This window comes from Pinus tabuliformis, chromosome 3_1 (genome assembly GCF_031772625.1).
Source record: "Pinus tabuliformis cultivar Carrire ecotype Pingquan chromosome 3_1, CPIR1, whole genome shotgun sequence".
Classification (NCBI taxonomy): Eukaryota; Viridiplantae; Streptophyta; class Pinopsida; order Pinales; family Pinaceae; genus Pinus; species Pinus tabuliformis.
Window position 1 is genome coordinate 802226879 of NC_142301.1, and position 17771 is coordinate 802244649.

The 17771-nt window shown below is 36.6% G+C and overlaps 1 protein-coding gene across 1 annotated transcript; it reads right to left on the bottom strand.

Annotated features, from left to right (window-relative positions):
- Positions 1-735: 735 nt before the first annotated feature.
- On the bottom strand, positions 736-1617 carry LOC149189879 (uncharacterized). The gene has a single exon (XM_089410368.1). It carries the CDS (start codon positions 1615-1617, stop codon positions 736-738), a length of 882 nt encoding a protein of 293 aa, XP_089266494.1.
- Positions 1618-17771: the final 16154 nt, after the last annotated feature.

The following is a 17771-nucleotide window of genomic DNA, read 5'->3' on the forward strand; positions in this document are numbered from 1 at the left end:
TGAATGGATTATTTCATGAGTTAGGATAATTCCATCCATTATCTGCCTGCCTTCTACATAACCAGATTGCTCAGGCGAGATGATGAGAGGAAGCAGTAATTTCAGTCTGGAAGCAATAATTTTTGAAACAATTTTGTAAATAATATTGCATAAAGCGATAGGCCTATACTTATCAGGAGTGCTGGGCTCCACCTCCTTGGGAATCAATGCAATGAAAGTGGCATTTAACCCAGGGAACATCCATCTTAATGTACGCGATTCCTCCACCACTTGCCAAACCTCCAGTTTGATCAGGTCCCAGAAGTTGTGAAAAAAATTGGAGGTAAATCCATCCGGACCCGGCACCTTACCAGCTTTCAATTGACGCACTGCATCTTCAACTTCCTGAAGGTCTATAGGTCGGAGAAGGAGTTGATTATGCTCCTCTGAGATTAGTTTGGGAATGTTCCTCAGAATTTTGTCAATAGCTGGCATTCTGTCTATATTTGGCTCTTGATGTGCTTGCTTGAAATAATTGATGAATTCACTTTCAATACCTTCATGAGTTTCAATCTTTGCTCCCTGCTCATTTTGAATGTGGGATATGTTGTTATTCATTCTGTGCTGAACGGTAGTTCTGTGAAAAAAATTTGTGTTTTTTTCTCCGTCCTTCAGCCACTTTATTCTTGATTTTTGTCTCCAAAGGGTTTCTTCCTGTTTTGCTCTTGCTAAGATTTGTGATTCAAGAATTTGTTCCTATTTTGTCAGGTCCTCAGATCGTCCTTCGATTATGATCCTCTGCTGCAAATTCTTCATGTCTTGATTGAGGGCATTCTGAGCTTGAAAGATGTTACCAAAAGAAGTGTGATTCCAATGTTTGATTTTGCCTTTGAGGTGCTTGAGCTTCTGCTGAAATTGAGACATCTTGGAGCCACTAGGAGGGGAAAAATTGCTCCATGCTGAATTGACTAACTTATTGAAGTCCGGATGAGACATCCAGAAGGCTTCAAAATGAAAAGGCCATCGAATGTTGTGTCCGGGGCGATTCCACTGAAGGGCTATAGGCCAGTGATCGGAACCCGATATCGGCAGGATAGAAGCTACAAATTCTCCACCCAAGTGAATTGCATTGTCTGATAAGAGGAATCTGTCAAGGCGCGAAGCAATCTGATGTGATCCTTCTCTTTTGTTATTCCATGTAAACAAACCGTTGTTGGAGGGGATATCAATAAGCCAGTTATTCTGAATGAAGTCTTTTAGGTGATTCCCATCTCTGTTACCTCTGTTCCTACCTCCCTTTTTTTCTTCCAGCCTTGCAATCATGTTGAAGTCGCCTCCAGAAATCCATAGAGGGTGCAGCCTATTTGTGTTGAGCTCCGAAAGGATGTCCATGATTTCCATTTTATGCATAGTTTCCTGAGGAAAATACACATTAGTAATATGACCATAAATGTTGGTACCATTTATGTGAAAGATCGCTTGGATGAAGTTCTTGTTTGCATGTATATTGTTGAGCAAAAGAGTGCGCGCGTCCCATAGAATTGCAAGGCCGCCAGACGCCCCATGAGCATCTACAGCTGTTACCAGCCCACCTGGCCAGGCTTTCACTGCGATTTTTCCAAAGCTGTTGAGTTGCATTTAGTTTCTTGCAAGAATAGAATTTGAGGTTTTTCCTGCATGATCATGTTTTTGAGTAATCTACCTTTCCTTAGGCTTTTGAGCCCTCTAATGTTCCATGAAATTAACTTCATTGGGAAGTATTGGGGTTGATGTTGAAGTACTTAGTTAGCTTGGAGTATTTGCCTGACGTCACTAACATTTCTCCTATTCTGATAGTTCTTTGGAGAGTGGTTTTTCTCCCACGCTTTTTGTTGTCTTTGGCAATAAACTTTCCATCCCAAGGACTCCCAATCTGAACACCAAGAGAGTGATGCTTTTGTGCTCGCGTTAGGACCTCCACCAGGTTGTCTACTTGCCGATCTGGGATTTTATCAAAGTTCTTTGTTTTGCATGCCTGCTCTAGGCCTAAGATATCAAGTTCGCCAATGTCTATGCTCTCAGGATCTTCCTCCATGAGTTGGGATTCTTGTAGCTCTTTAGTTGTTTCGGCTACTGTTCTTGGGCTGGGTGTTATATTATCGACCTCCATTCCTTGAAAGTTCCAAGCTGGGGTTTTGATCTGGGTATGGGAGAGAGTTTTGCTGATTAGCGGATCTTCTGGGAGCGATAAGGCCGCTTCCTGTTTATCTTTGATGGTTTCCTTCTCAGAGAGAGAGGGATTTTCGGACTCAGGATCATCATTACTTGCCAAAGCAGCAAAGCTGTTTCTGGTTGAAGGTTTGGAGGAGCTAGCTGGATGCGTCCTGAGGTTAGTTACCGATTTCTTGTGGTTTCTTCTGCGGCTAACCACTTTGGTAAATCCATCAGGAGCAGGCTTGTCCGAGGACATCTGGGAGGGGGTTTTCTATTTAGAGGACAATCCCTAAATAAGTGACCCAGAACATGACATTTTCTACACCGAAACGGTACATGCTCATAATCTATCAGCTGAACCCATTCAATATCATCATGAAATAAACTTACCGCATCCAGCAGGGCTTGATTGAGGTTCATGTAGACACAGATTCGGGCATATGAGGTGTATCTGCTGATTTTTGTTTCCTCTGCCACTTTGATAAATTCACCCAGTGCATTTCCGATTTCTTGTAAGGAGTCTTCCTCCCAATATTCCACAGGAAGAGAGTAAAGTTTTATCCAGACTGTAGCCCAACTGAGATCTTCCTTGTCAGGGTTGAAACGTTCAACCCATCCTCTAAGATACAGACCAGCAGCATTGAAGAAGTATGGCCCTCCGTCCAGAACCTTGTTCCGATCCTCCAAGCAGTTAAAGATGGCCGTAAAAAAACCTTTAGGCCCTAGTTGCAGAGTAATGTGGCCCTTTGGATTCCATTTTGAGGCTATCCAGCCTCTCAGCGCTTTCTCAGTTGGCCAAAGTCCTATGAACTTGCCTATTAACGCGTGATCCCTCATGAACTATATCCTGGCATTGATTCGATGGCTTGGAAATTCTACTTTTGGCCTTTGAGTAGCTACTGGCTTGCATGTGGATGAGCTGACCTTGCGCTGATCTTGCTGATCCTGAGCTCTGTCCTGATGTGCACTTGGATCCGTATTACCCTCACTCTGCACCTCTGCGTTGTCGTTTTCTTCATTTTGTTGCTTTTTGTTGTCGTCCTTTAGGGGAGGCGCATCGCCCTCCCCTTGAGGGGGAATCATTTGTCTTAAGATTGCCTACAGAAGACGTTTGGCCGCAAATCAACCAGAGACTGTCAACGCTGACCTTGGTCCGGAGGAATCTGCCGTAGCAGGGTTTACAGAAACCCTAGAAGGAAGGCTGTCGCGCGCTCATCGAGCTCTCCGACTCCGAAAATCTCAGGTCATAACCAGATAGGACCGTCGCACATCCTCATTTAGTAAAATAAACAATATATATAAAAAAATTATTTACCTTGTCCTCGATGGAACCACATCCAACCCATCGTAAATATACATCTAAGGAACTTATACATCTAGACAATAATATTTGTTAGTTATGATATCATTTGATTTATTCGGCCAACTTCATTCCATTGTGGATTCGTATTTAAATAATTAAACTCATAATGTATTAGGAGATTTAGTTCACATCAACAAATCGACTTACTTATTGATTTATTAGAAATATTTATGTTTCTGGTACCATGCCCAGATTGGCATATTAATTATAGTCTGGCCTCGGCCTTGTCATTCGACCTTTTATATGTGAAGTAATTAATTCTGGATGATTTCTGGCCTAGGTGGCGGTCCAGAATCCTCGCAGCTGTCCAACTCTTTTACTTCACTCGGGATCATCCATTCATCATGACCTTTGGTGGTTCTGCAAATCGGATGGCATGGGAGAATTCTAGAGTTCTTTGCCTTGCGAGTAGCGATAACGCTTGGTCATTGTGTGTTCCTAGAGGTAGTCATTTGCCTGCTCTGTCCAGGGTTTCTCGTTCTGCTATGGCCTTTTGGTTCACCATGTTTGTAGCTGCTAGCTGCTCGTATTACGCCATTATTATTTGGTATCTTGAGTTTGTTTCCGCTTGCTTGAGGTTCTTCAGTCAATTGTCTTGGAATTTAGATCCTGGTATCGCACAGAAGGGTTTCCTTCGATGCTCTTCTCATGGTAAGTTTGACTGCCATCTCCCTGTGCAATATTTTTTAAGTTGTATTATTGTTTTCTTGTGGATGAGTACTAATGTTTTCTATCCATCTAGCTTGGATGGAGGGTTTTGTAGGGTTAGCGGTTTTAGGCGAACGCCTTGGGAAAACCCTCATTCAAACCTTGGTTCTTGAGAGGGGCAAAGCCCATTTTCCGCCGGGTACTTAAAATCTCTTTTACTCTTTCGTTTTGGCTAGAGAGCCTTGTCTTTTTTTATCCTAAATGTTATTCTTCTTAGTCTGTCTAGAGTGATTAATAAACTGAACAAGATGTATTTTATTTTAAAGAGGGTGTGGGCCGAGGCCACGACCCCATTCGCTATTCATGTATCTTTTGGAGCATTCTCACGCCAATGTATTGTCTAAACTTATAATACTTTGAATGGTATCAATGTCATTATACTTACAGCTATTTGTTTCAATAAAATCGTAATTCTAGTAGATATTACTTAAAGTTCTATCGACACTTGGAAGGATCTGGAAACTCATCCGCCAGCGTGCGATCAAGTTCTTAAGGGGTTAATTATTGCAGCCTATGGTTTTGTTATGGTTCTTAGCCGCGTAAGCAATTCAGAACTTTCTAATTGTTTTCCTGTGAATTCAGTTATCTTTATTTTTCTTTAACCTGGCTTATGCTATGTATAAGTCGGTTATCTGTGTGCAACCTTAGCTCCGGCTCAATGTTTTGATATTAAGATTGTCTATTGTTTAAGCTAGTTTATATATTTCTTCAAAAGGAAATGAAATTCTCTCGTTGAATGTCTGCATATCGCATTGTAAATTCACTGTAATTTTCTTTTGATTCTAGTGTGAATCTTGTACTGTTGGCGTCCATAAGACCCAATAAAGATTACGCAATTTATTAATTCAAACTATCTACTCTAGGATACGTCTTCCCTAAATATGCGGGAAAGATTATTAGTTCGACATTCTATCGAGTTTTCTTTTTCTGATTATACTCATACAAAGCTATATTTAGATTCCGGTTTTCTCTCATGATCGTTCTAGCTTTGTCGTAGGTTTAGTCTAAGATTTGGTTAAGTTGTTACGATATTTATGGATATTTTCCATTTGCTTTTTGTTGAACTTTTCCTTTACTTTATAACCTTGACTGAGATTCATTATGTTACTCTAAAACCAATTTTCGTGTTTTCTTTTCTCAAGCTATACTAAAAAAATATTGTCTACTTTCTTCAGTATTCGTACTGTATTTTATTAATTACCTAATTATGAAAAAAAAACGATACTCTTATTAGTTTTCACAGAATTCTTAACCAAGGAAATTGAGCATTCTTAACGAAGGAAATTTTTAGGCCTGCAAAATGACTTAATAATAATTTTTCCTGATATGAACAACCTACTATTATTAACTATTTAACAACTTGAATATAAACTCCATCTGTAAATGCTATCCTTAACACAAGAAGATTCCACTTATCTGGTTTATGCTATTGCAGATTTGGTCTACGAGTAGACCTGTTCTTTATATTGCCTCCCAACCCTAGATTATTATTCCAGTAAATCTCCTACTGTGGTGTTGTTCCTATTCCCATGAACCTTCTTCTCTCCCTTGAGAACTTTGTTTTTCTCCAGCTATCTGGTCTTAACCAGACGTAGCTATCACAGACTGTCTGACCCTTCAACACAACTCTCCTTTCTCCTTCTTTATGTTGATCTCAGATACCCTTAACCTCTTGATCTTCTTGAGTAAATACTCTAGAATTTAGTTTGGGGACAGATAACTCTCTCATAACTGATTAACCAGTAAAACAATATTTACGTAGCTATCACAGACTGTCTAACCCTTCAGCACAGCTCTCATTTCTCCTTCTTTATGTTGATCTCAAATACCCTTATCCTCTTGATATTCTTGAGTAAATACTCCAGAATTTAGTTTTGGGACAGATAACTGTCTCTCATAACTAATTAGCCAGTAAAACAATATTTACTAATAACTGTAGAATTCACTTTTCCATAACTAATTTAAAAAATAGTTTATAATTTAAAATAGTAACAATTTGTTTTGGTTGCAGTAGAAATGAATATTTACATTAACTAGTGATATTACAAGAATATATAATCCAACTTAAAAAAGTTCAATTATTTCTTAAAAAAAATGTAATTTATTCAAAATTTTAATATGGTATTTATTTATTACAGGATTAATATGTTGGATTTAAAATATTAATATTAATAAATGAATATAAGTCATAAATAAAAAATTCCAAGATATAGAGTCAAATAATATTAACATGTATTTTAAAATATATTTATATTAGAAAAAAATTTCACTGTGTACAATGTAGTTTGTAAATAAAATATCTTAATGCTCATTTTAATATGTAATTATGATAGTTTTAATAAAATTAAAATTAAAAATATTTTTATATAAATATCTAAATGTATATAATATAAATAGTGTTATTAAGAATTAATATAAATCTGCCTTAATTCTAAATCTACTAAAAATCTAAAAATATTAAAATATTTTTAAATACAAATAATATTTACATTTTAAAAAATTTAATTCCTCTCCTTATTTAGTAAATATAAAATTAAAATAAATTTATACTAATTCTAATTAAATATATAATACATCCTAACAAAATCACTATGCAATAAAATCACACATTCAAACTTAAAAACATATTTAAAAAATAATAATATTTCAACATGTGACCTTTTAATCAATATGTCACCTTTAACAAAGAGATATGTAATACACTTAAAATCTAACCTAAGAAAAAGTAAATAACGCATCGAAAATTAACAAATTGTAAAGTGAGAGTCACGAGAAGACATGAAAAAAAAGCATAAATCCCCCCGAGAACATTACACATGGTTAAAAAAATATATGTTTAAGAACTAATAATAGAGAAAAAAAAAAAGGCTAAGTAAGAATATTTTTAAGATATAAGTTTTTATAAACATAGTCAATCTGCTGACCGTAAGAAATACTTTGGAAATTATAAGTATTGAGGGGTTCACGATGTTAGGTTGATGAATTTTGCAACACGCAGGGTCTGATAATTTGACATCCTGATACGGGATAGCCTAAAGGCTTAAAAGAATCTATAGGATAGTTCTTGGTCATGAATTTTATTGAGCTATGTGATCAGGGTTAAGGTTAAGGAATTTTGTCTTTAAATTTCTAAAACTTCAATTTCTTAAATTTCCAAAGAAAAATAGGCTTTTAAAATAGAGCTTTTTACTCTGTCTCGAGTATTGAAAATGAATGTAACATGACAAATATATTCAAGAAGGATTCTGAAGATACATAAGTCTTTACCATCTTGTAAAGGCATCCAAAACCATTAACCACAGCTATTCTACTTCTTAACTAAGACAAGAGACGACCCACAACGAAACCACTACTTCATCAAACTAAGTGAGTTTCTTCTCACTCCTTTGAGAGTGCAACTTCACATTTGAACTCCAAAACTTAAAAACAAATAGGCTAACATCCTAGCTTATCTCTAGAGAACAAGATCCCCTTAAGAAGAGAAGAACTTTCATCTCTTCTCATGAAGGCAGGGATACATTCACAATTATTCTATCCCACAACGAGTTTGGGAAATACTAATTCTTCACACTATCGAGTATAAGAAGAGCCTTAGGCTCAAATCAACTTATGCATCATACTTCGCAAACCATACATGTCATATCCATGATAAGAAACATGCCTCAAGGCATCCCTCTATATATACATAATTCATTCACATGAAAAATAATAGCCAGTAATCAAGCGCAATGCAAATTTATCTATCTCATCATTACAATTTACTTAGTAAACCATCATAACAAATTTTAGCTCATCATCACAAACATACACAATAATCCAATATAACTTGAATAATGAAACATTAAATAATAATTTCAATTCATTAGTAGTGAACTGGACACACGTATCTATTTCATTTGAGCTGTTGAAAATTGAAGAAAGGAGAGTCACTCTCCACCCAACCATAGGCTTAGCTACAATATAATATTTCTTACAACTAGCCGTTTGTGAGCTAGACCCAATGCATTAAGGGAAAATCTCTCTTGGGGATATAAAGAATTCAAAATCAAGGTGGAAGACACGAAGGTCACTCTCCTTAACATACATGAATCAAGATTTTGCTCTTTGGTTACTGCGTTAAGGCCTAATAACATAATAAAGTATAGTCGTCATGGACCTACACAACATTGAAAAATATACCTTCATTCATTTAGCAGTTCTCAATGCTTTTCTTTTTCCCTAGTGCCTTGCATGCTTGAATAAACAAACCACCTAAAATTTCCTTACAGTGTTGTGACTCAAGGCTTCCTCACTAATTTCCTTACTCAATTTATTTAAAATCACAAACTCCACATAAGCGAATTGTAACTCAATAAAATAAACAAAATTTTGATATTTGATAAAAAAAAAACAATATTTTAATATTTATATTTGACGGAAAAAAAAAAAACATTTTAAATATTTGATGAAATCCAGTAATAAAATCTATATATTTTAATTTTTAATACTATAATTTTCTATTATTTTATTATATATATATAGATAATTTGAATACATCGTGACATGATTACGACAAAATAAAATAAATTTCAAACCTCAAAACATATCTTAGATATGATCGTATTTTTAATCCATCTGTCAATGTAACACTACCCTTAGAATCAGAACCAAAGACTGGGAAAATAAAAGGGAGGAAGTAAATGTTGATGAAACGTTAACAAATTGTAAAGTGAGAGCCACAAGCAGGTAACATAACAAAGAAGCCTTAAATTGACGATAACATTAAAATTTATTTAAAAGCTACTAAAAAAATAAAAGTTATTTTAAAATTAAGTAAAAATACTTCTAAGATATGAATGTATTATCATATTTTAGATGGGTGGGTAGGGCATCTTGGATTTAGGAAATTTAACTTAGCATTATTATCTGTGAGACAAGAGGTTCGCTTGAGGTTCTTTAATGAAAAGGGTCATATTTTAGATGGGTGGGTAGGGCATCTTGGATTTAGGAAATTTAACTTAGCATTATTATCTGTGAGACAAGAGGTTCGCTTGAGGTTCTTTAATGAAAAGGGTCTATGGCAAGACATAATTTTTGGAAAATATCTCTAGTAATCAAATCTGGATTGCAGCTGGGGCGCCATCAAATCTCAAAGCATCTCTCATTTGGCGTAGTTTGATGATTGATAACCCTTGGTTATGTGGTAACCTATGCTGACAGGTGGGTGACGAGGAAAAGATTCGCATAGGCTTGGATTCTCCAATTTATGTAATTGTTAATAAATAATTCAAAAAAAGGTGGTGCAAGAAAAATATTTTTCGCTTTATTTATATCGTTGTTAAATTATTATTGTTGATTTTATTTATTTATTTTTCCGAAGAAATATTTTGGTAGATTCACCAAAAGTGATCACATACTATCAGCAGGACCTAACCTTAAGGGTCTCGAACCCCAAGGGTGTAGAGGAAAATTGACCCCGTCACCTTTCATTAGCAAGGTGCTTTAGTGATGGGAACTCGACTAATTGAGCTAACCCTTGTGGCTTACTATTGTTGATTTTAATTAGTAATTTGTTAAAATATATATTTTTGTTTAGTTAAATTAAATCAATATTTATATTTATGTATTTTTGAAGCAATTTATTTCTATTTATAATCAATAATAGATAATAAATAAATATTTGTAATTATGTTTTTTTTTTAAAGTAATTCAAATTTCATTTCCAACAAATTGTAGATAATACAAGGAGTAGAGAGATTTCATGTTTGGAGTTCTATGCTTTTTCGACACCATATTTCATTAGATACAACTTAATTTTTTTGCATGTTTATTATCAACAATGTAGGTAAATGTTTAGTGTTAACATTGTTGATGTTGTATATTTTTTAATTTAGATTTAAGACAAATAAATTACTTTTTAAGCTAGCTTAGTTGTTTGAGGTATGAAAAGTTTATATTTACTTAGGGTGGAGAGAAAACATATATAAAATTCATCAATCACCATGTATGTATTGTATAAAATTATTGTCCAAAGATTTGATGTGAAAAGAATCAAATTTAATGACCATACATCCTACACTATTGCCACAATATGTGATTGAACTCACAACTTTTGTCGAGAAAAAATTGGTCAACAACAATTTTGCCTAGGATACCTTTCTTATCAAGGAGAGGTAGGCACAATATATCAATAAATATTATGCTCTCCTCATTGAAGGTCTACAATTTTACAGTTTAGAACTATGAAGCTTTATCATTAAACAATAATGGTTAATTCATTTACGTTGATGACAAATATAACATGGTGGGGCATTGGAATTTGTGGATTATGATATAAAGCATTCGAAATTTACGATCATCTACTTTTTCCTATGCCTTAAATAAAAATGTTAAGCTATCAAACAATGAAGTGCTATATAGAGGGACATCACACAGAATTAAGCATATTACACTTTTCTCATTGAACAACTTGATGACCCAATAATGCATGGTGTGGATGAATCTTTTGGTTTTATGAATTATTTACATATAGATGAGAGGGATTTGTAAGTTTAATGACATAAATCTAGTCCCGTTTTGTAATAAGGATTGAGCATTTCACTGATAAATTAAAATGATTTCCATTATATCATAATACAATTGACGATGATTGTTTAATGATTTGCAATACACCATATTACAATTGGTAATGATCATTTGGACATTTAAATGATGCATTGGGATCATTTACTTGGTGTAATATCATCACTTACGAGAATTAGTGAACACTAGTTGTATAGATATCCTACATGTATATGATTGTTGGTTATCATGGTTGTTTTGTTCGTGTTAATGTGGTTTTTTGTTTAACTACATATGCCTCTTAAAATTTGACATAATTTTTTGTTTGAAAATATATAATGAAATTTGCATTATATATGAAAGGTTATCAACCTGAAATCAAATTATTTTTAAACAAGTTTTTTTTCTTTTGATCCTCCCTTCATGTGGATCATATTGCAATGTTCTCTTACAATGCTTTGATCTCATTTTGGTTATAAGTTCATTGATAGACACATAGTTATATGTTGGTGTTTGATAATATATGTTGTGTTAAAGTAACACACTTGTCTTGTCTTAATTTATAATGGTTATGAGCCTCATATACAACAGTAAGAAATAAGTGTATTCTTGTTGACCTAGGATGTATATATATGCTTCCAGTTGAGAGAACATTAATTCATAATGGTTATGAGCCTCATATACAACAGTAACAAAGAAGTGTATTCTTGCTAACCTGGGATGTATATATGCTACAAGTTGAGAGAACAATAACACCTAGCAATAAAATACAAATAGAGAATGAATACCACACTATTAGAAATGCTTGAACAACTGCATAGAAATGTAGATAATGAGTGTCTTCCACAATATTGGTTGTTACAACATGTATATGGTCTTTATATTGACTGTATGGTTGATACAAGGATGAATATCAAGTGACCAAGAAGAGGTAATGCCCAAAAATGAGAATGACTACCTTTCCCTTTAGTGCTCACACCTCCATGTTGTAGATGAAACTACAAGATGGTATAAAACCCCTGTTGGTAATGTACTGTTGACGATACTGGACCAGTTAAAATTCAGGGGATCTCCCTGATATGAAGTTCCAGCTAGACCTCACACCATTTGGTGTAGGAGTCCCATCTGGTATGATGGCCCGGTTGCAATTATCTTAAACATATGCCTTAGCTCTTGCTTGTTAGCCTATGAGAGTGGTTTACTTAGTCTTCGAACAATGAGGTTCGTGTGCTTGGTGAGTGCTTAGTGTCTCTTGTGTCAAATTTCTTTCACTGCAGAGGGAGAGGGTGGAAGTGGGTCTAAGGTTGAAAGGGAATAGTCTCAATTCTACTAGAGATACATAGCACAACAAGACATGGATAGCTTCCAGTGGAGTAGTCCACACGGATGCGACGGTCACAAACAAAAGGTGAACAGATAACACATACAACATCCAGCAGAATAGTCCACACGAGTGCGATAGATGTTATAACAAGTTTACAAGAATGAATTTGTCAAGTGTCTAGTGGAATAGTCCACACGGGCGAGACAATGTTAACAACTAATACAACACATTTCCAACAACACATGCACTAAAACAACTGAAATAGTTCAACTGTATTAATACAGGTTAAAGCAACATGCATTACAAGCGTCCAAAGAATAGTCTTACAAATGAATACAATACATCTGTGAAAATGTGTTGGCCTGTTACCAGGCTTCTGAATTAAGCGAAAGTTCCAAGACACATCCGTACACCATTACATCACTAACCTTGATAGCGGGGCGTTGGAGCCATTGCTCGCTCCTCGAAGAAAAGACTACAGACTCTCAAGGCTATGTGGGAGGAGCTAAGGTGAAAAGTCCTTTACATGTACAAATGAGGGGTATATATAGCTAAGTTTTAAGTTGACCCTTGTGACCGTTCGACTTCCCTCATGATTGTTTGACTTACATGACTCTTCAACATTACATGACTCTTCAAATTTACATGTGGGTCTCTTGGAATTCCACGTTACATTACATTTTACAACAATATGGCCCACAGTAGTGATGTGGCTGAGGCAACTCATGACACAACTCGACATGACACTGCAGGTATGCACATGCTGGTTGTGATGTTTGTGTCAAGCTGTTGTGCCGCTAAGTGATGAGTGTGCTCGTGGTGTAACATAGCTTCACCTCCGCATGGCAAAGTGCATGGAGTCTTCAACAGTCTTGGTGTCCGCTTCATAGTTCATACATGCGCATGTGTCTCCTTCACTTCCTACTTGGTACGCTTCGTGTGTTCGTCCGTTCATGAACAAGTATCCTAGCATGCGCTCCTTGTTCATCCCGTTCGTCGTCGCGCCATGTCTCATCCATGTACCTGTATCTGCAATCACTCATGAAGAGACGACATCAAATCCATAAATTCCCTAGTATACCATGATGCATTGTCTTTCGTTTTCGGGTGCAGGTGACCGGAGAGAGGACAAGGCTCTGAAACAACGCAGAGCACATTTCAAGCCGGGATTCGGGCTCCGAGGCAATGTCAAGGAAAATTCCGCAGAGATCACTGGGAGGCTGAGATGAGAAGTCCGAAACAACAGTGACCATCTGCAGGATCTGGCTTGGTTGGAGGGCAGAACTATGCAAATTTTCCTGGGAGGTAGTGCAGGCAGCAGGGAGGACACTAGCAGTGAAAAATGTGTAGATTCTCTAGGGAGGATGGCAGCAGGTTGTAGGATATTGCTGGCCAAAACTACGTAGAACTGGGAGGTTGGCCTGCAGGACATGTCTGCACAGTTTCTCGGTTGAGTGGGGTGTTGGGCAACTGGAGGACAACCCAAGAAAACTGCATAGTTTTCAGGAGGAGCAACATGCCAGCTGACACAGCGACTAGCTGATAGAACTACACAAATTTCAGGGACAATGTAGTGACAAGTACTAGGTGCCTATCCTTCATGTCTGCGCAATTTATTTAGTCAGCAGAGGCATGCATGTTGGCAGCTTTTGTGCAATTTTTTGGAGTGAAGCCCAAGGTCACTGCCTGGTCAAACTCTCAGGTTGACCAGCAGGAGGTTTGATAGATTTGCTTGCGAGCAATGCATATTGAGATGGTTGGCATAACAACTTCTGTGCTGTTTTGGGTGACAGTCAGTCGAGTTGATTCCAGGATTGCATAGTGCAGATTACCTGGGAGGCAACCTTAAGCTCTGCGCAATTCTGGGCAGTAGTACATGATCACTGAGGGATGAGACTGTGCAGTGCAGCTTAGCGGAGGTCTGATTGATGGAGGGTGGTCCGGTCGATATACTTTAGGAAAAATGACTAAGTGTATGAACGAGCGAACTCATGAATACATGACGTTGTGAACACACACTCAACATGAGTCAATGACAAGACACCTCAAACCAGCAAGACAACATATACTCAATGTGAATGACTATGGAGCTTTCTAATGGTGAAAGCGACAAGTGCGACACTTCGGATAGACCTTCGGACGACCGTGATGACACTTGCATGACAATGCTTACAATATCATTTGTGAGTGCGATAAATGTTTACATAGCAAACACAACTCAAACACAAACCTTCAACATCACGAGAACAAGGTCACAAGCATGACATAGCAATCAACATGCCGAAGACAACAATTGGTCAAACAAGCGAGAAGGAAGCAAGACATGTGGAGGAAACACGTGAAATGACTTTTTTGTGTTTACGCATATGCATGTTACTGAGGACATGATGATATGGCAATGAAAAGAATTCTTGCAAACTCAACTAAGAGGTGTACTTAGAAAGGTGTTCTTTACTTACCATACTTACCCTTGAGATGATCATGCATTCAACAGAGTTTGCATGGAGTCCTGATCTTTTCCATTACTTGGCCTCTTGGTCCTTTTCCTCAACTCCTTGGGAGTTATCTCAGCATGTCACTTTTCCTTGTAGTCACTAGGTGATGGATCGACATGGTTTCAGTGGGAAGTGACTGTTATCGGGATGAGGCCATGGGAGACCTATCTGCACAATTTCTACATGCAAGACCGATAGGACAACTTGGACAACACTGCGTAGTCTTGAGGCACAAGACACTGTTGTGGGATGGGGGTCCTGGGAGGACACCTCTGCGCAGTTTCGGAATGGAGGGCAGTGGTACTTCTCTGTGCATTTATGGAGAGCAATGTTGGTTGCTTGACTACTCTGCACATTTTTGGAGAGTAGTGTTGGCTGGGGTTTGTACAGGTTGCGGGGTTTTAGCAGGCAAGGGAGGAAGATTGATGGTCGCAGAAGCAAAGTGAAAAGCTCCAGGAAGTTGAATGAGGCTAGGTTGCTTGGGAAATGGCTGAGTGTGAGATCAGTGACAAAGATGTAAACAGTGATAGGACTCGACTGTGATCGCACACGAACACTTAGTGACACAACATATACCATCCATAATTCATAAGACATACTTTGCTTGATGTAACAACCTTCTTGACAAGAGTGTGTGAAACGAGTGTGAAACATGTCTATGTGATGACAACCACTCATACACACACAATTCCCTTGAAGCAAAACAACATTCCTTTTGCATGACAAACAACAACCCCTATGCCCAAAGATGACACATGCTGCATAAAGATGAGAACATGGGAAATTCTTAAGATCAAGGAGGGGAGATTGAAATCATCATCTTACCAACAAGTGACCAGGGATGATCAATCACATGATCCAAGGTAGGCTCTGAAATTTTCATGCGAACTAAAGTTTTGGAGGGTGTTGTAGCCGCTACAACATGTACACAACTGAATCAAGTATCCATGCCACCCAAAAAGGAAGTTAACGCTCCCTATTTCTATTCTCAACCAACCACAAGAAGTTAAAACCCAACAAGGAAGTTAACGGTTCCTGCTTCTAATCTTAGCCACCAACAAGAAGTTCACACCCAACAAGAGGTACCATGACTTCCCATATAGTATTCTGCCCAGGAAAGAAGATAAGGCCTTAGAAATTCATCTTCTTCAGACTTGGGCTTCACCATTTTCTTCTTCACCTTATATCTTCATGTAAGAAAGCCTAGTGCAGAAACCATGACAACAATCCAAACCCCTGATAAATGTCCTAATGCTCTGATTTGAGACTTGTTCCAAGGATTTGATCTCCTGATATTGGTAACATTCTCCAGAGTCATTCTGGAAGAAACCTGCAACACAAGAATTATATTATGAACTGTGAATATTAGAATTGACACAATTTAAAGAACCACAAGTCCACTAAAAGTTGAGCCATTGACCAATGTATCCAAACCAATCCCCATCTCTGAAATGAGTTCAGGTTTTGTAAGCTCCTCAAATTCATTTATTGCAGAGGAACAAACTTCATCAAATGTCTCGAGGCTGGAAATTAAAAATATTTGAAATTTATAAGTAAAGAGGCATCTGTGAACCAGGAAAATACCAAATAGAATGTCATATACTCGCTTGAAAAGTTGAAAGAATGAAATAGAGCATACCTTGTGTGTGTAAAGAGAATCCCATTAAGGCGAACGAAACGAATTCGAAAAGCCTTGTTAACCTCTGAAATATTTAGTTGTTTTCTCTTTGATATGGTTGCCCCTTGTTTTTTATCCTTAAGGGAAAGCCTCCCATCACCTCTCCCTCTTCCTCTCCCACCAACACATTTTCTATGGGTCTGCTTGGTTATCGATACTTCCATCTCAGGAACCAACTGAGAATAATGCTGATGATTCTGTAGAAACACAAATCAAACTAAATCCTCAATAGATGAAAGAACTGAGCAAGCAAAATACTCTTAGCATACACTATGGAAGAATAAAGCCCAAACTAAAATTGGAAATTTTCATAAGTTATCGATGGGCATGTGCAGAATTGGCTCTAATAATAATAAAATGGTCAATGCAAGACAATCAAGAATTTGTAAACCTGATGTACAGTAATAAAATGTTTGATAGGGAGAAAGATCCATCATCTCTTATTCATGCAACAAACTGTTGTTCTTGCAAGTTAAATAGTAACAATAATCTTCAAGAGACTAGAAATATAATACACTAAAGGAACATACCACTACCTACTTTAGCTCGTGAAGAACCATACCAGATAAAAATTATATTCAATGTAATCATATTTACTTCACAGAAAAAAAGACGAATACCTTGTCAAATATAATAATCAAATTGTCTCTTGCTGTAGAGAATGGAATTTCAACTGCCAAGCTTTGAAAGTCTTTATGAGACACTAAAGAATGAGCTTAGCATTTGATAAAACCCTAAAAGGACTACATGCCGAAAAACCCTGACTATTTTTTTAGGTTTTATAAGGATTTTACAAGTATCGGGTCAATTTTACAAGCTTGCTTGTGTTAGTCTAGCTTATCACTGACTTGAAAATTTAGTAGGCAGAAAATGTAGCTAGAGTCAAAATGACATAGAAAAGTTCGGTTGCCACAATGATTACCTAGAGCTTTAAGAAGCTTATTTAGGCTTTTCACTTAATCAATTTTTTTTAGATCCTCTCTACCTACCAACTGAATCAATTGCCTTTTTGAATAGGGCACACACTCAAATCATGTACTTGACGAATTTAATCTGAGTGAAAAGTGATATAATTGAAAGTAACAACACTAACAAGTATTTATATACATTAGTAAATAAATGAAAGTTGAATTATATAAAATGTTGATGATCATTATCATAAAAGTAGCAACAATATTCTACATGCTATGCAATGCTTTGTTTGAAATTTTACATATGTGTAGTAGTTCAATGAATGGGGACCTATATGCAGTAGTTCAATGAATGGGGACCTATATGCATAGAGATATTTTTGGCTGTTAATAACAAAACATATATACAATAAAATTATTTCATGTCATATAGATGTAATGGACAATGAACAACTAATCATATACACATGTTGAGGCATGGCATTGACAACACCAATTGATGTTTGTTGTGGTCCCTGTTGGGCCACTGATTTGTCATTATCATTATCACTTTTTAACCTCTATTTCATCCATTTTTACC